Source organism: Ambystoma mexicanum, chromosome 2p (assembly GCF_040938575.1).
Source record: "Ambystoma mexicanum isolate Mex_15411 chromosome 2p, UKY_AmexF1_1, whole genome shotgun sequence".
NCBI lineage: Eukaryota > Metazoa > Chordata > Amphibia > Caudata > Ambystomatidae > Ambystoma > Ambystoma mexicanum.
This window is the reverse complement of record NC_090923.1, coordinates 1,086,051,242-1,086,075,676: the sequence shown is the minus strand read 5'-3', so window position 1 is coordinate 1,086,075,676 and position 24,435 is coordinate 1,086,051,242. Positions and strand designations below refer to the sequence as shown.

Here is a 24,435-nt window from a genome sequence, read left to right as displayed (position 1 = left end):
TGTGCTGTAATTATTTGGAATGAATTCTTGCACTTTTTAAAACTTTGCAGCACTGCTGCCTAGATTTATGGGTGCCTGTGGGGGAATTTGGACCTGCTGTCTCTCAAGCTATAGCTGCTTGGTGTGCAACAGTAACTTGTAGTGTTGCGGACCATGGTGTATCTGTCCAGTGTGTCATGGAAGCTTTCAGTTCGGCTGCCTGTGCAGTTCCTGTCTTTGTGTGAGGGTAAATTGCCCGGATACGCCTATTGTATGTTTCCTGTATGCAGGGGAAGTTTCAACTTCTGCTGCATGTGTTGTCTTGTGTTTTCTGTGTGTGAGTAACGTGTGCACCGTTTGTGCCAATGCTGTACCTGTTATTGAGTTATGGAAGCGGTGTGGCACACATTTATGAGATACAGTGAACAGCTGTGCAGTAGTACAAGGGGGACCTTTTATGTGCATTTTGTGAGATATAGGAGATTTTAAAGAATAAGAGGCCAGCAAAATTGGTTAAGACCTCCCAACTGCACAGTCCAAAAGAGTCTCTATTTGGAAAATCTGGCAGAAGCAGAGCTTTCACCACATTTCATGGCGGCCTGGTCGGGAGGCAGAGCCACTGCCCCATTTTGGTATCTGGCTCTAATGGTAGCCCATTGGCAGATATCACCTGACCAAAGATTGTTCAATAGGTGGTTTCCTGAGACACCAGAAGGCGCGTTCCACCTGCTTGGGGATTTGGCGGGGGCGGTGCGCACTCCTGTTCTCCTCTCCAGCTTTGACACCCCAAAGGAATCCCCTCCACTCGCCTGCGAATGCAATCGAGTAAAGGGTGTTTTTCCACCATCTCTGATATCTGGTAAGAGGATGTGAGGGGGTTGCCATCAAACAGAGCGAGCAGTAGAGGTAGCAACACTCCTGACAGCCACAGCCACTAACACCCTTTCACTTTCAGTAACTAAAGCGGCGGTCTCTGCCGCTCTTTACTGGAGTCTTAATGGATGCAGGCGGAGGCAGGGCAGCGATATGGCAAGCATAGCCTCTGGTAGTTAAACCTCCAAATCGGGGGGTCTCGCAGAGAGACAGTGGGATTGGTGGAATGAAGCAATAGCCTCCTTCCAACAGTCTTTAAATAGATGCCTACTGCATGCAAATAAAGTGTCTCACCGTAGCCCAGAAGACTGCCTCCCAGAGGCACACACGTGTGTGTGTTTGCAGGGTTGGTGGGATATTGGAAGTGGATGTGAGGGTCATTATTTTCAATTCTACTGATATCACAGATTTTTCATGATTCTGCCTAATTGCATTGCCAATCCCTGCTGATCTGGACAAAGTTTCTTATCCAGCGCGTATATTATATATATTGTGCGTAAGAGCGAGTGATTTTCATGTTACCTTGTAATTAAAAGGTTTGAAACATGTTGGAGAAACTGAAGATTGTGAACTTGCCGGGCAAGACATGCATGTGAAGTGCTGAGGACATACCTTGGATGAGGGGATTCTATAGTCAGGACACATGGGTTTGGTAGTGGGGGTGACAAAATTACCTTTCACCTAGTGAGACAAAAATCCTTGCCCTGGGCAGTACACAGAAAGACAAATGAGGCAGACATGGGCCCTGATGGCCGACCTCCCATTGTTCTGCTTGCTCACGGTGCTCCCTCGGGGCGATTCAGGGTCCACTTTACAGGCCACCACTTTAAAAATGCACCAGCTGGGCTGGGTATGCCCAGCAATCACCTCTGCCAACATTAAGCATTGCATTCGGGAGATGGTAGTCCGGTCCTGGTTCTAACTTTGCATTCTGTGATTAAAGTACTCGATTCATATGGGTGAAATCCAGCACTAGAAACCCTGAAAGGCACAATTAAAACCAGGACTGGACAAGCATCTCTCAAATAGAATGGATAATGTGGGCATGTATCCTGAGAAACGAACTCTTTCAATATATTTGTTAAAAAAAAGTATCGACAACATGGATAAATCAAGGATATATGTGAAAATGTCGAATGGGAAACGTCAGCGGGAGGAAAAAACTAAGTTTTTTTAACTGCATTTCCCTTTTGACCTTTTCACGTTTCTCCTATCATGCCACACACTACTTACCTTTTGGGGGCACACTTTGTTGTGTGCCGCCGACCCCCCTGTCTCCCTTCTACTGACGTGGACAGGAACCGGCGCCGCAGGGTCCATTTTTATTCTTCCAAACGTTATTGTTTAGAAAGCGGGTACACCCCTGCAATCCCTGATGTGCAACCCCCAATGTCATTACAGCAAACAAGGGTGTGGGGGACACCCCCGCAAGCCCCGCTCCCCTTGTTCACTATAATGCTGCCGTGTGGTGCAATTGTTTGGAATTTTCATCTGTATGTAATTTTTGTACAGCCGAAATTCGAACAATTCTACCATACGTTTTTTCTTCCAACATTTTCTACGGATAAATAAATCAACATTGATGCCAATTAAGGTTACTTAATTTTTGTCTTTTCGCTACAGATAAGAACCCCAAGAGTTCCTTCCAGTATGCCTGTTTCCCACAGCCGAAGTCTGCAAGGCCCTTACAATCTGCACCTTGGCGGTAAGGTGGGCGATTTCTCTGCAGCAAAAAGCTGGGCGCAAAGCATCCATTTGACCGCTAAAAACTGTCCGATGTAGTGTGCAGAATTACTGCTCGCAGTAAAACTAAGAAAAGTCGGGGACACGCCTCTTGCCACCGCTCATAATCCTGTGGTAAGTCCAGGGGATCGAGTGGCAGTAAGGGTAATCGATTTTAGGAGTAAATTGGGATGATTACTGTTGATTTACTGCCTAAATGGTAATGATGCCCTTTGTGTCGTATTGGGCAAAGTATTGAAATTGAAGTATTTTACTCAGTGATTTGCACTGATGTGTGGTTAAGGCGAGTGTGCTCATGGATGTGCAATGGGTAACCACTGGACACGTGAGTCTGGCTGCCCGTGCCATCGACTTCTCATTATTGGTCACAGTCACGCAAAGGCGTCGCTAGGGAGGTCTGGGAGGGCTATAGCCCCAGGTCTTTTGGCTATAGCCCAAGATAGAATCTCAGGGTCTACAACCAAAAGACTAGCTAGCCCCGAGTCCTGACAGTCCCGACATTAGCGAAGTCCCAGATCTTTTCCAGACCTAGCAACACCCCTGGCCCCTCGGCTGTGTGAGTACAGGATCTGGGTTTTAAGACTCTGCTGGGTGCACGCTGTGTCCGCCACCACCACCGAGCACACCGCACGGTACAGCTCTCGGTAGCTCTGCACCTAAGCAGCAGTGACTCCTCCCATCCAAGGCCCGGCCATGGCCGCTGTGTAATGAGTGCAGTCCCTCATTAGCCGGTGTCAAGATGTTTGCAACAACAGGCGATCCGTGCACGCCCAAGGTCAGAATTCCTCTGCATTGTAACCAGAGGCAGACACGCCCCCTTTTCCAGCTCGTGTCAGCAATTTTCCCATCTGTAACCGCTTCAGCCCTGACAGGGTCAAATAAGAAAGGTTGAATGGACGGGGGACGGGGGTGGGGGGAGGATGTGAAGAGTAGGGAAATGGGGAGGAGGAGGACTGGTGGACCATAAGGAAAACGAAAGAGGAGGAGAGGGGGATAAGGGTGGATGAGAAAGGGAAAGGAGAAAGGGTGAGAACCCAAGGGGTGGGTGGGGGAGAAGAAAGGGTCAGGAAAGGGAGACAGGGAGAATGTGGTATAACATGTGACGAGATAAGATGGGCTGCTCATGTAAGAGCAAATATCGTACGCCGCGATGGCGTCTGCCATGTTCTGCTTTTTATCCAATGTATCGCCTTTATGCTCTGATCCCCAGAGCCTGGCCATGCCAGCTCACTATCAAGGGTCCTGGGTTTATGGTATTTACTTTTGCACCATTTCCCTCTGAAATTATCCATATTTACTTATTGATAATTTTAGCTGTATTTATCCACATGTATGCAATTAAATACGTTGTATCTAGTATTTTCCCACATTTATTTACATGAAAAACACATTAGCACTTGGATGCCTATAATGGGAACTGCACACTAAGTCAGTGTCTGCATATGTGCCACCATTTAAACAACTTAACAGGGAATTCCATTCCTTTTCAACCTCTCTGTAATGTTTCTGCCAGAGCTGCTGTGCCCGACAGGACTCACCCTGCCCGGCTCAATGGCCACGGTAGGCAGGCCGGTCACGGAAGTACCGGCACCGTTAACAACGGTGCCGGTGCTTCCGTGTCCCCAATCCCATAGAGTCCGATGGGAATGTGGACTTACATTTTACAAGCGCCTGACTTCCCAGGTCGCAGGACTTGGAATCTTTCAGTGGCACCAGGAAGTCAGGCGCCAGTAAAATGTTAGGAGTCCAGCACCAATCCGCTGGTAGCACTCCAAACTCGTAACGAGGCCCGTTGACTGCCAACGCATGAATCAAGACTTACAGACCCAGCCAATAGATATGCATTTTATCAATGTTTTATGAATAAATACTGAAAGGGAAAAAGGTGTTTTCCATCTGTATTGATGTGTAAAAATCAATAAAAACGGAAAACTGGGAACTTTATTCATGATGATATGATATGATAGTTTATTTATATAGCACCTATACACAATGTGTTTCAAAGCGCTTCAAGGCAAGGGAGGGAACAAGGGAAAATACAATGACATTCTTACAGGCCATGGACAGTAAGGATGTGAAATTAACTATCGCACTCGGCCTGATGACATTTCAGATAGTGCAAGAGCTAAGACATAGATAAGGAAGGGAGGGGGAGAGTGGGAAGGAAATGGGAACAGACAGGCGACTACCGTACTAGGCCTGACGACATTTCTAGTAGAGCCGGAGAAAAACAAAAGGTGAGGGAGAGGGGTGCAGAAAGGGAGGGGAGGAACAAAACAAGCGACTATCGTACTAGGCCTGATGACATTTCAGATAGTGCAAGAGCTAAGACATAGATAAGGAAGGGAGGGGGAGAGTGGGAAGGAAATGGGAACAGACAGGCGACTACCGTACTAGGCCTGACGACATTTCTAGTAGAGCTTGAGAAAACAAAAGGCAAGGGAGAGGGGTGCAGAAAGGGAGGGGAGGAACAAAACAAGCGACTATCGTACTAGGCCTGATGACCTTTCAATTAAAACATCAACTGTATTATTCGTCTGCCTTATTGCTGTAGTGTCTAGCGCATCTCCACCTCACCCTTTCTTTTACCGACCTTTCAGATAGTGCTGGAGGGGGCGGGGGAGAAGACAGACGAGGTTGCTATCATACTAGGTCCAGGGACAATTCTGATAGAGTAAGTGCATAGAAGAAAGTAAGGGGAGGAGGGGAGGAGATAGGAAAAGGGAGAAAGGGAGCGGAGGAGAGAACAGCCAGTAAGCAGTCAAAAAGAGTGGAGAAGCAAGAGGGGAGAGCAAATACAATTGCAGAAGTCAGTAGTAACGCATAATGCTGCAAGCCAGAATACAAGATGAAGATGGGAACAGCATGATTCAGGGCCACCATGAGAAAGGGTGACACACCGTGAATCAATGAAGTCCATAAAAGTCAGATCCAGCATTGGCCACAAGACGGTGATGGTGAAACTAGAATGTATCAGCACAGACTCCTGCAGAAGTAGGCTGGAGGGGGCGGGTGTATACCACAGAGGCCCTAGACGTATGTGGGTTGGGGGTTACACCGTGTGGTAAAGGTTTTCCAGAAGAGTAACCCCACCTTGTTGGATACTTAATAAAGTGCCAATGTAAAAAGGTCTACATTGGCAGAAACGATTCACAAACCGGAGATATTAAGGTTAATGTTAAAGGATATCTATACCGTGCACTATCACCAGTGCAGTGGTCCCCTGGTGCTCTTAAGAATAATGGGGAAGAAAAGTTGAAAATGCAGTGGGGTGGTGGAGCACTGAGGGAACACCGGCCCTGTCTAAGATTGTACTGAAACGGGACCCCAAGACACTGACACGGAGTGACCCATATTACTGGAGATTAAATGGGACACACCAATGTAAGGAATGCTATACTAACAAAATAGGAGCAAAAATATTTTTGGGGATGAAAACAAAACGCATCGTGGGATTGAACAAAGTAGAGTGGAATTGTGGATCACAAAGGCCAGTTTAGCACACATTTACACAAAAAAGATTATCCTAAAAAAAAAAATACGAGGAGAAAATGAGACGATTCTAAAATAAATTAACAAATATATGGAAAAATAAAAGTAGGACCACTTCTAGCATAGATGCACCGTACATTAGGAAAGAAGAAACAAACCTTTGAGAAGGTAGTAATAAAGGAAGGACTACGCAAATGTGTATGAATGACACCAACACATAACAGCGAGGGAAATGCTGCTCGGGAGGCTAACAGAAGCGAACATGAAACGTTCTTTCCTCCCTTCACCCTCTTCAACTAATCCAGAAAAGGACTGCGAGACTTATCCTTGGCCTCAAGCGCAGGGACCACATCTCTCCAGCCTTAAAAGCTCTCCACTGGCTCCCGTTGAATGCAAGGATCAAATTCAAGAGCCTCTGCACCATCCAAAAGGCTTTCTGGGGCCTGGGACTGCGCTACATTCAAGTTTCTCGCACTAAATACTGCCCCTCCAGAGCCCTTTGGTCCTCCAGCTCTAACTCTCTGCAGGTCAGACGTTTTTCCAAGCAGGGAGTGGGGGATAGAGCTCTTTCTTCGGCAGGAGCCTCACTCTGGAATGCCCCCCCTGCCCCTCCCAGACTAAAGTTGGATCGCCTTAATTTCTGGAAGCTTCTGAAGGCATTCCTCTTCTCCTCCTCCTTCCCTCATCCTGGCTAATGCCCCTGCTGATACACCTGGCTGCCTGGTCCCTTTACGAGTCATACAGGGGCCAGGGCCCCCCTGGAGCAGTCTGTCTCAGCACCCTACACTTGCCTTCGGGCATCCTTCTCTGATCAGACTACGGAGTCTGGTCCACCCCCACCCTACCTCGTACTACCTGACACTCACCCCATCCCCTTAGCACTTGCCCTCCAGGCTCCACCTTGCAATTGTCTCCCAGAGCCCCCCTAGCACTTACTCAGACCTGGACCCCTTCCCTCCTGCATCCCACCTACCCCTCCCCTCTGCTTCCCCTCGCCCCTTGCCCCTCCACCACCACCCTGCACTTCCTGTTGCTACACTTGCATGATCTAAATGTCACAAGGCCTTGTAGGACCGTTTCTTGTTGTTTGTATCCTCCTCTGCTCCCTTCCCCCTTAGTCTTGTGGTGCCTGGAAACACTTTCTGCTGTATAGGCGCTGTATAAATGTTCAATAAATAAAAAGAATAAAGACAATAGCAACGTTGTGGAACCACTGTGTGGTGTAATTCTTAGACAAGAGTACCTAAAAGAGAAAATGTTCTAAATCCACATACGTAGTATTCCGTATAGGTCTGGATAAAAACATCAGGATCACAACACATGGACACAAATCATTGAGCTCAGAGAAGCATCATGTCGCCCCCTAGGGACAGTCCAAGGAAGTCCAGCAAGAATTGCAAAGAGGGGCACATTTTCCCCTTCTCTATAGATGGGGATGAAGAAGGCCACTATTCATAAGAAGTGTGATCCGTACAAGATCTCTTTAAAAATAGGTATCATTTAAAAAAAATAGACATGGACATAGGACTATTTTAAAATGACATACAGCAGTGCATGTTCCAGTTACAGAGGAACCAAGTAAATCATAGCATGGTATCTTTACATGCGTACGGGACACTTAATGTGATATAAAACCAGGGTTCTGAAACTTGCAACTCGCCAGATGTTTTGGACTACGACTCCCATGATGCCTCGCCATTGAAAATACTGGCTAGGGCCCATGGTAGTTTTAGACCAAAACATCTGGAGAGCCAAAAGTTTCAGACCACTGAACTAAACAAACAGTACTAAAATAATGTATATAACATTGAGAAATGTTCTGAACACGCGAGAAACATGTTGTGACTGTATTGTGCTGTGGAAAGGAAAAAGGATTGACTAATGAACTATCCATATACAGGATGTGATCATGGCTATATAGGATTAAATAAAGTAGCTGTAGCCAGTGTATCATACACCAAGGTATCTCTCTCTCTCTCTCTCTCTCTCTCTCTCTCTCTCTATTTGTCATATAAAGTCACATTTTCAGGAGAGTAGAGCCACCCCGATAAAACACAGATATCTTAAATGGGGGGTGGGAGTTAATGGGTAAAAGTAGAAAGAAGAGCAGTGACAGTGGCATCCCATGAGGTGAGGACCGGCCTATTTTTGGGATAAATATATTATCATCATGTTTGTCCTTCAGGAATGTTGCCATCACATTGAGAGTACATTGTCCATATGGGGTGAGTTGGGAGGGATGCAAGGTTCTGACAGCCCTTTATGGGATTGCGAAGAGACCAGGCTACAGGCTGCACAATTGCTTTTGGCATTTGTTATTTTTGTTAAAAAATATTAGGGTTTGTGCATACTGTAACACATGTGCTGCACTACCAGACAATTAGTGGCCTTCACACAAAATAATACATTCCCTTTCTGATCACAAAAGAAAAATATCATTGGTTTTAATCTGAGCCTGACTCTTTCTAAAATAAATTGAATACTGAATAATGAATGGTCGGTAAAAGAAGACATCAATTAATGGTACTAATATAGTGAACTGTCTCTTTTTAACATTTCACAATGTTCATTTTTAAAGATCACTTCCAGTGTATATTGTATTCATACTAACATCTCACTTGTCTTACTGAGCATGGCATATTATCAAAACGTAGAATAACCATGACAAATCGGATAAAAGGTTATCATTCCAATAAGAACAGTCTGGAACCTTCCTATTGTAATATTTCGAAATACCCTTTTGAGCAAGTGAAAATAGGACACATGGCAACAATGAGCATTCCTGGCTGCTTTGCATAACATCAAACAGCATTTTGGGAACATAAGAACAAGCATATATCTTTATATTTGACCAATATGTCTGTGATAAAAGGGTTGCATTGCTGAACCAAGAATGACATAGTGAACACTGAGGCTGGAGCTCATTTAATTGCTCACAACACTGACCCTAACATTATTATGTTTGCATTAATGAACTTTAGAAACTGTTTTGGACAGACTCAGGTTTCGGATGTAAGGATAAAATTGATGGGATTACTGCCCTGCTTCTTGTTTTGGGAGATGTTTACTCTTCCATACAAAGTAGGGCTTACAGTGATTTTAGAAGAGGAGGCATGCATACATTGTAAAAATATACAAATTACAAAACCATTGAAATTGAACTTATGACAAGTAAACTGTGTCGAAAATGAAAGGATTTAAAAAAGAATTGGATGAGCAGGAGCTGAAAGCTGCTCTGGGTGTTTCGCTTCGTCCATGAAGCAGGAACTGCTTCTGGGGAACGAGGAGCTAGTATATAGCCTGCCGCAAATGTAACTTCCATATGTGGCACAAACTATAACTTTGAGTCTGTTATATATGACCCATTATGCTTTACATATTTTTTCTCGATGTGTACGAATACTGATTTATAGACAATCCCAAGTACACAGAGTTAATGTTGCATAGGTATGTTTGAACGCCACCAGCAAGCATGGGAAGTCATAAGTAGCTCCTGGTAGCTATTGTCCCCTACTCTATTTTATTAAGCCAATAAGCTTGATCTGACCCTGGATCTAGCAAAAGGGTCCAGTAATGGTGCCCTATGCACTTTGCCATTGTTGCAGTCTCTGTGCCTATGCACCTTGGCATTGCTGTGGTCCCTGAGTCTATGTACCTTGCCATAGCTGCGGTCTCTGAGCATATGCACCTTGTCATTTCTGCCGTCCCTGAGCCTATGCACCTTGCCATTGCCGCGGTCCCTGAGCCTATGCACCTTGCCATTGCTGCGGTCCCTGAGCCTATGCACCATGCCATTGTCGCGGTCCCCGAGCCTATGCACCTTGTCATTGCTGCAGTCTCTGAGCCTATGCACCTTGCCATTGCCGCGGTCCCTGAGCCTATGGACCTTGCCATTGCCGCGGTCCCTGAGCCTATGCACCTTGCCATTGCTGCGGTCCCTGCGTCTATGTACCTTGCCATAGCTGCGGTCTCTGAGCATATGCACCTTGTCATTTCTGCCGTCCCTGAGCCTATGCACCTTGCCATTGCCCCGGTCCCTGAGCCTATGCACCTTGCCATTGCTGCGGTCCCTGAGCCTATGCACCATGCCATTGTCGCGGTCCCCGAGCCTTTACACCTTGTCATTGCTGCAGTCTCTGAGCCTATGCACCTTGCCATTGCCGCGGTCCCTGAGCCTATGGACCTTGCCATTGCCGCGGTCCCTGAGCCTATGCACCTTGCCATTGCTGCGGTCCCTGCGTCTATGTACCTTGCCATAGCTGCGGCCCCTGAGCCTATTCACCTTGCCATTGCTGCGGTCCCTGAGCCTATGCACCTTGCCATTGCTGCGGTCCCTGAGTCTATGTACCTTGCCATAGCTGCGGTCCCTGAGCCTATGCACCTTGTCATTGCTGCCGGCCCTGAGCCTATGCACCTTGCCATCGCTGCGGTCCCTGAGCCTATGCACCTTGCCATTGCTGCGGTCCCTGTGCCTATGCACCTTGCCATTGCTGCGGTGTCTGAGCCTATGCACTTTGCCTTTGCTGCGGTCCCTGAGACTATGTACCTTGCCATTGCTGCGGTGTCTGAGCCTATGCACCTTGCCATTGCCATGGTCCCTGAGCCTATGGACCTTGCCATTGCCGCGGTCCCTGAGCCTATGCACCTTGCCATTGCTGCGGTCCCTGTGCCTATGCACCATGCCATTGTCGCGGTCCCTGAGCCTATGCACCTTGCCATTGCTGAGGTCCCTGCGTCTATGTACCTTGCCATAGCTGCGGTCCCTGAGTCTATGCACCTTGCCATTGCTGCGGTCCCTGTGCCTATGCACCTTGCCATTGCTGCGGTCCCTGTGCCTATGCACCTTGCCATTGCTGCGGTGTCTGAGCCTATGCACCTTGCCATTGCTGCGGTCCCTGAGACTATGTACCTTGCCATTGCTGCGGTGTCTGAGCCTATGCACCTTGCCATTGCCACGGTCCCTGAGCCTATGGACCTTGCCATTGCCGCGGTCCCTGAGCCTATGCACCTTGCCATTGCTGAGGTCCCTGCGTCTATGTACCTTGCCATAGCTGCGGTCCCTGAGTCTATGCACCTTGCCATTGCTGCGGTCCCTGTGCCTATGCACCTTGCCATTGCTGCGGTCCCTGTGCCTATGCACCTTGCCATTGCTGCGGTGTCTGAGCCTATGCACCTTGCCATTGCTGCGGTCCCTGAGACTATGTACCTTGCCATTGCTGCGGTGTCTGAGCCTATGCACCTTGCCATTGCCACGGTCCCTGAGCCTATGGACCTTGCCATTGCCGCGGTCCCTGAGCCTATGCACCTTGCCATTGCTGAGGTCCCTGCGTCTATGTACCTTGCCATAGCTGCGGTCCCTGAGTCTATGCACCTTGCCATTGCTGCGGTCCCTGTGCCTATGCACCTTGCCATTGCTGCGGTCCCTGTGCCTATGCACCTTGCCATTGCGCGGTCTCTGAGCCTATGCACCTTGCAATTGCCGCGGTCCCTGAGGTATCCACTGAAGAACTCGGACATGAGTCTCTGTCCCCACTACCCAATAGAGCCATCATATCATTAGTTATGAAATCCTAATTGTGAGGCGCACCGCTTCATTTTTGTACTATATTTATGGATTATTTTATGACTCATTATCCTTTGTAGCATTAGGGGTGTGAGTAAAGAGCTACATTCCTATGAAAAGTCTATACCTCTAGCTGGACACAGGAGCAGAGATGGAAAGGAAAAGGAAAGGGGTGGGGACAGGAGGCAAAAAGGTGAGGGTGGGCTGTGGGAAAGAGGAAAGGTAGAGAGCAAAATCAAAAGGTTTTGGACAGGACCAAAAAGGCAGCGAACCAGATTCACAAGAATATGCAGGGGAAGATTGTGAGTCGCTAAGTGCTCCTGGCATTCTGGCCCTCATCTTCGGCAGCAAGTCCCTTGATTCATGGAGGGGACTTTCATGCAAGAGGAGGCACTGGCTGCTTATGCAAGGGACCTGCAGCCAGCGCCTCCCTGCACATGGGCCATGTCTTCCAAACAGTCACACATGCATGGAACCGCAGCACCCGCCTGAAACAGGTCGTCAGTGCCAATCTTTTGGAGGGGGGGGGGATTTCCACATTTGGTGTGAGGGTGAGAATGCAAACTAAATAAAGAAAGGCTCCTCCCTTGCATGAGAGTTTTGTGTTTGTTCTGTAATCGGTGCTGAGCACCGCGGGAAGTCAATGCCTGGATTCAAGGAGTTGTCTGAAAAGACAGAACTCAGCGTTGTACTCCCCCACCCTCTGCCCCTCCTCCCCCCCAGCGCCCCCCGAGGGAGCAGGTGCATCGGCGCACTCACTTCTTTGAGAGTTAGGGATGTTTCTGGCACTCCTGCGCCAGAAGCAAACCTGCAGACCCTGCGGGAAGCCGGGTCCTCCCCGCGGGAAGACATCTGCTCAGGCAACTACACGTCTGTGGATATGCCCACACGCACAAGGCAATTCTCCGGCGAGGGTACTTGGCACATGCAAGTGGGCACACACTTTAGTGAATGAGCTGAGGATGGAAAGTTGGAGGCCGAGTAGCGAAAGCGGTGCCTCGTGCAAGTGCACACTAGGGAAGGAAGCACCACACCCCCAACTGTGAAGCAATGGCTCCGGGCTAGACAGTGGGAGATGGAGGGAACCGGGAGTTAGACAGGCTGGACGACAAAGCGTGCAACAGGGAGACGGCAGGGAATGCAAAGGGCTGGGGATGAAGACCGGGGAAGGGGGGAGGCAGGAGAAAGGGGCTGGGGGGGGAGTGCAGAGCCACACGGGCCTCCTTTTCACTTAACGTTATCGCTAGATCCCGGCCCATCGCTAAATGGCTCCGTTTCCCTCCCTGGCTCCGGTTCAGAAAGCGTCGCGCGCTGCCAAGGGCAGGGCACGCACGCTCAGCTCCTGGAATCGCTTTTTTATTAATGGCATCTGGCAGAGAACAGACCGTAAATCAGCCCTTCCCCCGGCTCCTGGATGGGCCGATACGTGAAGCCTCGGCCTAGAACTCCTGCCAGGGCCCGTGGGGGCTAGAGGCTGAAGCGAGGTTCCTCGAGTGCTCGGAAGAGAAGGCCCTGGTCTGCTGAGAGCTCCACTGGGCATCTCCAAGGGGAGCCCGCATGGCCCATGAGATTAGAGAGCAAGGCTGGAGCTGCCTCAATGAGACCAGCCGTGGGATCCTGCCAGCGCCCTTACAGGACCACATTGGGTGAAGAAGATGGCCGACCTTCGGTCTCAGGGCCTAGGCTCCAGAGAAACCACACTGGGAACGATGCATGATAACTGAAGCGGACACTTCCTCTTCTGCACTGTGAAGACCCACTACTTGGATATTTCTAAGGAGACCAGCAGTGCTTCTCCTGCTCGTGCCACAAGATGGCAAAGAGAGCAGCACGGTGCAGGTCTCCTGCCAGGGCCCGCACGCTCCAAACAGACCAACTTCAGGGACCTCGCATGACTGATGAGGCCAGTTAAGTGTCTCCTACCAATGCCCCCATAAGCAGTGAGCTTCACGTTCATGTTCATTAAGACCTGCCAGTGCCACCAAGCACCAGGCAGAGAAGTTGCCAAGACCACTGATGCCCATTGAGACCAGGATGGGACTCATGCCAGTGCCACCAAACAGCAGGATCCACAGGGACCTCAATGGGCCATTAGGAACAGGTGTGTTTTTTTTTGCTACTGCCACCAAACATCAAGATATTCAAGGACCACATTGGGTCAACCAGGAGACCCACCTTGGTTCTCATGCCACCTTCCTCTAGATAAAGCAAACTTGGGTACCCCCATCACCATTGAGATGACATTTATTCTTCTCCAGTGCGATTAGGCTCCAGAGAGAGATCAGCTGTGGGGGTCTTTCCAATGGATCTCCTGCAAGCACCACAAGACAGCAAACCAAGCAGGTAGAGAGCCTCAGAGGAGGCCCAGCCATGAACAATGCCGCACAAAGTCAGGAGCTTTGTGGTGAGGTTCTCACAGTAAGACTTGGCACGGGTCGCCTGTCACTACCCCCAGACTGCAAACAGACTGTATGCAGGGGCCTCACATGGCTGATGAGATTAGTTCAGTGTTTCCTGCCAATGCCCCCTTAACCTATGAGCATCAGGGACGCCATATGTGCAATAACACCTGCCTTGGGTTCCCTTCCACTGCCACAAGGAACCAGATAGAGGGACTGCTAAGAACACAGATGACCATTGGGACCAGCCAGGGGTCTCCTGTCAATGCCATCAAACACTAGGAGCCCAGAAACCTCAAATGGCCAATAAGAACAGATGGGGTTTCCTGCTGGTGCCACCGGACACCAGGAACTCATTGGGTCAGCACAGAGACTTGCCTTAGTTCTCCCACCAATGCCACCAGGTTCACAGAGAGGAGCCTTCATGGAAACATTCCATAGGTCTCCTGCCAACTCCACCAGACTTAAGGAGCCAAAAGGGACTTCACACAATCAAGGAGACAAGTTGTGGTTCTGTGGTAATTGCCAAGATGTACTAAGAATCACAACGGTGCCTACAGGGAGAACTTTCCAAGACCTAGAGTATACGGGGCAGATCCCGGCGAGTTACAGATGTTACCATAGATGGACATGCTAGTGGCCTGTATCAGGGGTTCTCCAGCATGCGAATACAACATAGAGTCACATGCTTGGTGGACTAATCCCCCCCCCCCCCCCACGCCCCCGGCACGCAGTGAGGCTCCAGGCATACTTCATCCAGAGATCAAAATACATCAGCAACCACTTGGAATCATGTGAAAGTGACTTGGCAGGGGTTGAATTTCCATTCACCCTTGCACCTTCCCACAATCCTTTCTGGGGACAGCAAATAGATGTGGCTGTGTAGGAATTATGGAGATACCAGCATGAAGGAAAGGACACAGGTCAGTAACTTCTTTTGCTACAGGCTCATCTCTTCTAAAAAGGCAAATCTTTCAGTGAAAAGACTATTACACAGGGATATGTGAGGGCGGGAGGGGCCCACATCGAAATCAATGAATGACAACTAATTAGCCCATGAAGGGCGTGGATAGTGACACCCTAACACAAGACAAATGAGCGCGTAAAGAAGGCGTGACTGGTCTGCGCGTGGCAGCTTTGCAATCCTCCCAATGACGGGTTGCCAGCAGAGAGGGGGTCAGCAGCAGCCTTACTCCTGTGCAATGTGCAGCGAGCCTTACAGAAAGGCCAGTAGAAACATATGCTATTTCTGTTTCCAACTGGCCTTACATGGCTCTTCCTCTCTGCAGCAGGCTTTAAAGCTGCATGCAGCCGCCCTGTCTATCTGGAAACTTTTCTGATTGGTCAAATGACTTCTTGCATAAAGAGAGCTGGAGAGATTGACAAATATCTCCCACCAATCCAACCTGGATAAGGTGAGACTTGGGGGACATCGCTTGGGACCATGTCAGTGTACACAATGTCCATATCTGCAGCATTAGAGTAAAGGCTTCAGGCTTGCCAGGTGTTTTGGGCTGCAAAGTAAATCATTACATTGACTGGTGCTCAGTAACGAGGGAGTCTTCTTGGTATGCAGTGATGTTATCAAATAGAAAATAACAAAGCATTTTTAAACTAATCCAAAACATCTACAAAAAAAAAAATAAAAAAAAATAAAAAAAAAAAAAATATATATATATATATATATATATATATATATATATATATATATATATATATATATATATATATATATATATATATATATATATATATTTAAACTATATACATATATGGCTGGGAATGGGAATAGCAGTTTTAGGGGCGGGGGAAAGTATTAAAAAAAAGGGGGAGCTTCAGAGTGGAACCCCCAAAAGCAACGAAAAAAAATGTGTTATTTCTTTTAGATGTTTTTCTTTCATTCAAAATTCATTCTTTGTTTTATCATTCGATGAAATCACATCTTCTTACCCATCAATGAGGCTTTCAGCATCAGATGATTTTAGGGTTCAGCATCAGATGATTTTAGGGTTCAGTATCGGATGATTTTAGGGTACAGCATCGGGTGATTTTAGGGTACAGCATCGGGTGATTTTAGGGTTCAGCATCAGATGATTTTAGGGTTCAGTATCGGGTGATTTTAGGGTACAGCATCGGGTGATTTTAGGGTTCAGCATCGGGTGATTTTAAGGTTCAGCATCGGGTGATTTTAGGGTTCAGTATCGGATGATTTTAGGGTACAGCATCGGGTGATTTTAGGGTTCAGCATCAGATGATTTTAGTGTTCAGTATCGGGTGATTTTAGGGTACAGCATCGGGTGATTTTAGGGTTCAGTATCGGATGATTTTAGGGTACAGCATCGGGTGATTTTAGGGTTCAGCATCGGGTGATTTTAAGGTTCAGCATCGGGTGATTTTAGGGTTCAGTATCGGATGATTTTAGGGTACAGCATCGGGTGATTTTAGGGTTCAGCATCAGATGATTTTAGGGTTCAGTATCGGATGATTTTAGGGTACAGCATCGGGTGATTTTAGGGTACAGCATCGGGTGATTTTAGGGTTCAGTATCAGATGATTTTAGGGTACAGCATAGGGTGATTTTAAGGTTCAGCATCGGGTGATTTTATGGACTCCGTCTTAATGGAGAGGGCCTCCCATTTTGAACCACGTGCCTTGGAACCAGGGGGCACTGAATTGCTGTTTTGATTTTGTAACTCGTTTTGAAGTATCAGAGATCGCAGTGGGCCGTTGTTCGGGGAAAAGGTCCAATAGGCATCAATGGGGCCTTTTCCGCGTGATATTTGTTGGCATCTGTAGGAACAGGCTCCTGTCATAGGAGCTCATGCATGCAGGGTATAGAGGAGGGTGGTTCACCAATCATCGCTCCTCGCCCTACTTGCTTCCACCACACCATGCACCTGCCACTCCTAGCCGCCCGACCTCGTTCCTGACCGAGTCATGGTCTGAGGGGGACATTAGGTGCATCTGTCATGGTTGACATTGACCGCCATTTCCTTCACACAGGCGCAATGCTCGAGAGACTCTTCCCACATACCTAAGCTCTACGATCGATCTTTTACGTGATTATCTCCCTTCCCTTTACTTCTTTTTCCGCTTTGGTTCATGTTTTCCCTCCGTATTTCTCCTGCTTTTCCCCCCTTTTACCTTATTCTAGATTAAATACTTTTTTAAAAAAAATTAAAACTATGTTTATGCTTCTTTTTATTCGGAAGTAAGGCAGCCTGCATTGTACACTAGGCAATTCATGGCCAAGGCCCCAAATTCATCGTAGCGAAGTTTAGCCCCTCGACCACTTACAGGAAACTGCCCCTCCCCAGCGCCAAACTCCTCTCCAGCCCTAAGATCAGGAAGAAGACCAAAAGAGGATGAGCCCATTACTGTCTCGGTGCGATGCCCCAGTACCCCTGAGTATTTCTCAAGACCTGCCTCTACTGAAACTAACCACCCCATCTCTGCTCTCACCCTGATCATAAGATCTGAGGCTACTCGTGACCTGTGGCTCTCAGAGCTGCTCTATGCTTGCCATCCTGCTCTACCGCACCCGTAGATCTGGGTTGACGACGGCGTCCATGGGACGTCGGGTGCCTCATTCACTGAGAATGGGAGAATCAGCCAAGAAGGGTTGGGGTGATATTCTTAGGGTGGATATTTTGAATCTTGGGCTCCTGGGTACATGTCTTAGCTTCACCTCTTGTCCCACTAAAGCTGTGCACCCACCACCCCGTCACGCTTACTTTTTCTCTTCTCATCGCTCACACAGTGGGGTTACATCCTTCTCACTAGTTGCAGTGTTAGTGCTTAGCTGTTAGTAAATCACACCCTGAGATGCTACTCGCAACGAGTTTCCCATTGAAGCCAGTGGGTGCATTGTCAGCGAGTTGGCCTTGCATTGAGCTGGAATTTCTATGAGATTGTTTTCTCTAAAATGGATTGATTTGGCTTGGCTGGGGTGAAAAGGTCAATACCGAGACCCATATGAGCAGCTCAAGGCACCACAACTCAAACATGAACATGGTTCTATTGCCACCAATCACAAGCTGTCCACAGGACCCAAGAATCTGGGATGACATTGTGGAATGAATGAGGGCACATCAGTGGCAAATTTAAGGAAAAGGATACCGTAGGCAAGATTGACAGAGGGCTATGGGTAGGTGGGGCTTAGGGTGGGAGGAGCTAATAACTATCACAACATCAATCAACTTTAGGGACAAGTGTTCCATGTCTGTTAACCCCTTAAGTGCTAAGGACGAGTATGCTTGTCCTTTTTGCAAAGACTTGATTAAAGCTCAGCAGTTATCACTAATATGATATGATAGGTTACTTATAACTCGCTTAATACCCAGAGGTTTCTAAGCATGGACCCGGGGATCGAACCTGTGTTGCTCCATGTCGTCTTGCTTCCAAGGCGAGCATGTTGCCCCTGAGCTATCCTCCCGAGACAAATATGCTCAATGGCGGTAATATTGATAGAACAGTGGTTTCCAAGCCATTTTATGATATATCACCCCCTACTGTAAATGGTCTGCTTGCCAAGCCTGTTAAAAGGATACGATCTCAGTGGGAGGCCCTGGGCATCCTGGGCTGTTTGACTTTGAGGTGAAAAAACAGAGACGGGGCGGGAGCACGTGAGCATTTGCTCCTTGTCCGAATGTTAAATCTGCCATGGTACATGGAAGATTTAGCCATGTGTACATGCACATGGCTCTAATGCCACCAGTCACATAGCGCATTGAAAATGCACCTGGAGACCTCATAAGCTAGCCAAAAGGGACTGTCACACCTCTTGTCATTCAACATCAACAGAATGAAAGCCGATGAAGAGCAATTAATGGCACCCGATATGATACCAACGTGGATTTTGTGCCAGTGTTACAGGCACCAGGTGTTCACTACAGAGACCATACATGTCCAGTCACAAGGAAACCATACTTACACCTCCTGGCATGGTGAAATGCTAACAAAAGCAACAAAGCGGCCAATGGCAAGGCCTGGCTCCTGTGAGGTACCAGAAGAGAGTGACCTCAGCCATCGAGGCCCAACTGGCACACCTGTGCATTGATGTTATGTTTCTGCTGTTGTGAGTAGTCGTGTCCTAGGCTGTTGCTAAAGCTATGATTGAAACCCTACATAAACATTCAGTTTCAACCACATGTCAAGCATCCTTTCTCAGGCGTAACTCGGCCTGAACGCGCAGCCATCTTCTATACCCCAATAACGGGCCAAGAATCCCACCGCACGCACCTTTCAAGTCCAGGTTTCTGGCTCCGTTTGAATGCTGGGTCACTGTCCGGGAGTCAATCTTCAGCGTGTGGACATTGTTGGTGTCCCTTGAGACGATGACATTGTGCCAGTGGTTATCGTTAACTGGCTTGTCAGAGTTCCCCTTCATGAGTGAGGGTCCATTACCCAAGTCAAAGACGTAATGGATGTACCTGCAGGGAGAGCAAAGGCACACGTAATTAACAACGAGGCGACATGTGGTGACATCTGCAAGTGGCACGTGAGCGCCGAGGGCGGGAATAGACGCTGGCGTTGATGTCGTCAAACCACCACCAGGCCCATTCCCTCAGGAGGCAGCTACTGTAGCAAGACAAAACGGCCTACTAAGGACATGGACAGGCTTCCGGCAGGAGGAGGGAGAGGGTCTGTCAAGACTAGACATGGGAAAATATAGGAAGGAGCAAACAGGGAAGAGAAGCAGCCAAAAAGAGAAATTAAAAGGAGAGATCAAGAAAGAAAGCAGGAAAGCCTAAAACGTAAAAATAAGAACCAGAGATAGAAAGGAGAGCATGGGGGAGAAACGACAAGGAAGATAGGGGAGTTGGAAATATGGTAAGTACAGGACAATAAAAACAATACATAACATTGAAGGGAAGTAACAGAAAAAGGAGGAAGAAAGAAAATATAGAATGAGAAAAGTATGGGGAAACAAAGAAAGGACAAGACAGAAGGGAAAGAAAATACAGTGAAGGTGCCAGAATAGGAAGAACAGAAATAAGCTGACTGAGCAGGAAAGAGAAAGAAGCAAATAAGAAAAGCAACAGAAAGCAAGGAAACCAAGTAAAGAGCTGGGAGAGGAACAGCAGGAGCTAAGATACGATAGGCTGACAGAGGAGACAGTGAATTGGGGGGAATGAGGGGCGAGGAGTAAGCAGGGTTTAGCTTGTGGAAGCTGGCCATTAGGGGGGAAGGCAGGCGAGCCTTTCTCAGTGGGGGTCTTTCTGACACAGTCTTCCTGTGTTGTGGATCAATAGCACCCGCCATTTTGCCAACCACCAGATACTCAGTAAAGGTCATGCCGCAGGATGCCTCAGAACCACGCAGGGGACTCACCCCTTGACCAGCTCCACCACGATGAAGTCATTGCCGTTGCCGCTGTTGAAGAGTATGAGCCCGTCGGTGGCCGTGGTCTTGAACTGGAAGAAGAGGTGCATGGAGGCGTAGGCCTGCAAGGTGGCCAGCGCCAGGTAGCTGGCTTTAGTCTTAAAGGTAACTGGGTCAGCGATGATATTGCGCAAGCCGAAACGGGCGTTGAGTTCACAGTAGTTGATGTCCCCATTCTTGCACAGGTCCATGTAAGGCATGGCATTGAAAAGCAGGCTGCTCAGGTGGCCGATAAAGTTGGAGGGCACCACCGAGATGAAGCGTCTCTCCGTCATAATGCCTGTCTCAATGTTGTGGAACTCCAGGCGAGTGTGGTCTCCGGCCATCTGACCTGTAAGGGACAGACACGAGAGAATAGGTCAGCGGTACAAAAAAGAACAGGCGGTTTCTTGTTACATTGGTTCACCCACATTGTTGGCCTGAATGGAAGAGTCACAAGCTTTTGCACTCAACATCATGTGGTGATTTTGGAACAACCCTTCTGTTTTTTTTGGTGATAATATCTGGCAAGGTGGACCGTCCTGGCTAGTAGCAGCCCACCAGCCCACCCCCCCAGTTTAGGTCTTGATGCCTGTGAGGTCCTTTAGCGAGAGTTGTGACATGCTGGCCACCTTGCCGGGTATTATCGTCATTAGCAACTGGGAGTCAATGGGAGAAAAACTTGGGTAATAATACTGTTCACAAAAAACTGAAAAGGAAACATTTAATTGTTTTCCGTGTTTACACCTTGTTCAATACATCGGGGCCGAGTTAGTCCCTTTTCAGTCTTCATTAAGTGTCCATATAGGGACTGAAAAGGCACTAATGTGGTCCAGAAGCAAAAAGAAAACATAAAACGCCAGAGAATGTAAGTGTCCGTTTTCTATTTTTATTTCAGATGTGAGCGGGCCTGGGAGGAGCATGCAGCCATCAGTATGCACAGGAGATGGTCTTGGGGCGCTGAGTACGCTATTTGGCTGGTGCCCCTCCATTGGAGGCTGATTTTAGGTAGACTATTTTGCACCAAAAGGCTGCTGTCAAGCCATTCACACTTGACATCACATCAAATTCTCAAATGTCCCCGCCAACAGTGCCATATTAGATCCCTTTTTGGAAATGGAGTAGCAATGAGACGTTTCCTTCTGAGGAAGGTAGGTTGGTGAACGTACTTGCCTGTATAAACAGTTCTCCACCACGGGCATCCTTCTCACCCATAACCTCTTGAGCACTTCCCGCCGTATGGCCTAGGACTAAGGCACTCTCGTTAACTTGTCCGATGCTAATGGCCGGGAAGCAGGGAGGAGGTCAGAGCAGGGAGGAAGATTCCATGAGGAGGAATGCAATGGGATCTATTCTGGGGGATACCGGTGCTGCAGAACCACTGTTTATGGGGAGCAAATGTGTCCTCATCGCTGGAAGGGGAATACAGCAGCGTTCTGTCGAATGCAGTACAGAAAATGACCCACAACTGAGAGGTGGAAACCAGAGAAAGCGCAATTGCCTTATTTTTGAGAAAACCTAGGCACCTCTGCAAGAGCGGGAATCCAAGCAAATGCGCCCTCTAGAGTATTAGTGAGCGGCCATATTTCCTGGGTGTTATTAAGCGCTGGAGCAGCAGGGAGTTCTCTTAGGAGGAGCCGGCTCTGGCATGGCCTTCGAGCAGCTAGCCGCTGAGAACCCAGTAGCCATTGATGAGCAAGGCCATCTTAATCATACACCACCTCTGGAGCCAAAGGGAAGATCGGCCATTGAGTTCCTCTGAACCACTACTCCTCCTGACCGCAGCCCATTGAGGGTCTAACCCAGGGAAGGCGGGCGCTCATTGGCGGTGGATAGGTCATGGGACAGAAGAGTGGGCGTGAGCTAGTCTGACTGACAGGCAAAGCAGAACCATGTCTGCAGTGATGGGCCCTCCAGGGCAGACATGTCACTGAAGCTTTCTTATCCAATTAGCAACTACAATGTAGGTTCTACTCAGACAGGAGTGCTAATTTCGAATGTGGGGAGACTGCAAAGAAGCAGCCATTGCTTGATATAAATCATCATCTCCTCTTCTCGCGTTGAGACTAGATGCTGCACAAGGAGGCCCTTTGCTTTCTATGCTTCTAGGAAACCAAGAACAATAGACACTCAGAAAAAGAAAAAGTGGAGTCGCGTGTAGGAGGCAGCCTTGCCAACGCATGTGCCCCTAAAGATGTGTGCGCAACACTGTCTAGACTGGTGTACACCAGTGAAAGGTAAGAATACATTATTCTTTTTAAAAAAGACAGTGACAGAGGCTTTGGATGGCTGAGAGGGCACGACCATCATCCTGCTCGCAATGTGGGCGTCTACCACACATAACGTCCACAGCACACACAATGGCTGACCTCCTGCACCGTGGGTTCTGGGATTACATGTCCAGCATGCCACTTGTTCCTAGACATAGTGCATAATGTTGGTGTGTTCCATAAGAATCAGGTCAAATAACACTGGGAGACGTGATACGAGACCGGGTGCAGAGGACCTGTCGGGGAGCCTCATAGTGTGGGCACAGTGTGCAGAAGAGATTATGCCTGATGGAACTCCAAGAAGGGAACTGAGCACCTGGAAGATTGCTGTGACTAAATCCTGTAAATCCTACGAACCCAATTGGAAACAGCACCGCAGAACCCCTGCACGCGTCGCACCCCAGGATGTGCACATGGAACCAAGTGATTCCCGGGGCAAGCCATTTCGAGGCTCATGGGGGGTTTCAAGACCTAGGACTCTGACGAGATGGAAACCAGAGTCCTTTCAGACAAGCATGTTTTGCAGTGAATACTTTTCCCAAGTAACCCTTGCTCATGCAGCGGTCAAATATCTACTCCCGTTGGTGCAGTACATGGGCTGCAAAGGTAGAGGAATTATTTATTTTCTTATGTTAATGGTTAATTATAAAGGGCCATAACCACCGAGGCGCTCTTCGGAGCGTGAAATGACAACTGACACTGAAAAAAAACATTCAAAAGAAAAGTGGATCATTATGACTTTGCTGGTGCGGAATTAACGTGCCGGTATTACCGCATACCGGCACGTTTCCGGCAAAGTACATGTTTTCCGGTGGGGTGGTGGAAATACCTCCAGCTAACAGCTAATAGCTGGAGGTAATCCCGCCACCCTAGCGGCAAAAATAGCCAGTAAAATTGGCAAATCCCCCCATGAAGTCCTATGGGACTGCATGGAATGGGGATTTACAACCCTTACCGACACTCGTAATCCGGCGGAAACACCGTCGGACCGAGTGCCAGTAATGGTGTTACCATTTGCCAGTACCCTGGTGGATTTCCTGCCAGGATTCCTGGCTGCCACCTTGGAGAGTCAGAGCAAAAGGTCTCTCGCAGAAGTTTGACCTTCCTATTTGCCCACCTCCTAGACTTTGCTTGGGGTGCGACTGTTGGTATAGGAGTATGGCTAGACTTTGCAAGGTCAGATGGTCTCCCTGGTAGTGCTGCATTCATGAAGGGGCGACACGGGAGCGTCCTCGCTAAGGGAACTGACACTAGTGAGATCTTCCATGAAGGTGTCAATGGAAGGGCCTTATAACGGTGAGTCATCTTTCTCTCCAGGCATCTGGGCTCCTAGCTGCCTGGTGCGTGACAGTGAACACCCTCAGTATCATCGCGAATGGAACGTCTACGTCATTTGGTAGCGAGACCAGCTTCAGCCGGGTCACCATTTTGATTGTTCCATACCTTTTATGAACAGAGTCTGCTCTGATGCGCCGTGCCAACCCTACTCTTTTGTTTTTGGGATCACGAAGAACCCTGCAGCAGGCTGCACAGAACGCAGTGCTCCTTCCTTGGGAAGGAAAGGACTTCTTGGCGGAGCGGCAACAGATGGCTTTTGTGGAAATGCCAAGACCTTGGCAGCGTCTCCACAGGACTTTCTTTTAACAGAAGGCCACAGCCGGGCCTGACTATCTGCGGCACCACGTGTCTCATATGATGTGTGCTGGTAGGACATTTAGTCCCCCTGCAAGGTGGCAGCGGGGAGGGTGCAGAC

General features: G+C 48.4%; 1 protein-coding gene across 25 annotated transcripts in view; it reads right to left on the bottom strand.

Moving 5' to 3' along the window:
* NRXN2 (neurexin 2) overlaps positions 1 to 24,435 on the bottom strand; it is a 2,524,532-nt gene that overhangs the window by 1,070,262 nt on the left and 1,429,835 nt on the right. For all 25 annotated transcript variants that reach the window (XM_069645062.1, XM_069645065.1, XM_069645068.1 and 22 more), the window contains 2 exons: positions 20,383 to 20,764; positions 19,291 to 19,481 (listed from right to left, as the gene is read on the bottom strand). In XM_069645062.1, coding sequence (XP_069501163.1) covers positions 19,291 to 19,481; positions 20,383 to 20,764 — 573 coding nt within the window. The remainder of the gene's footprint in view (positions 1 to 19,290; positions 19,482 to 20,382; positions 20,765 to 24,435) is intronic.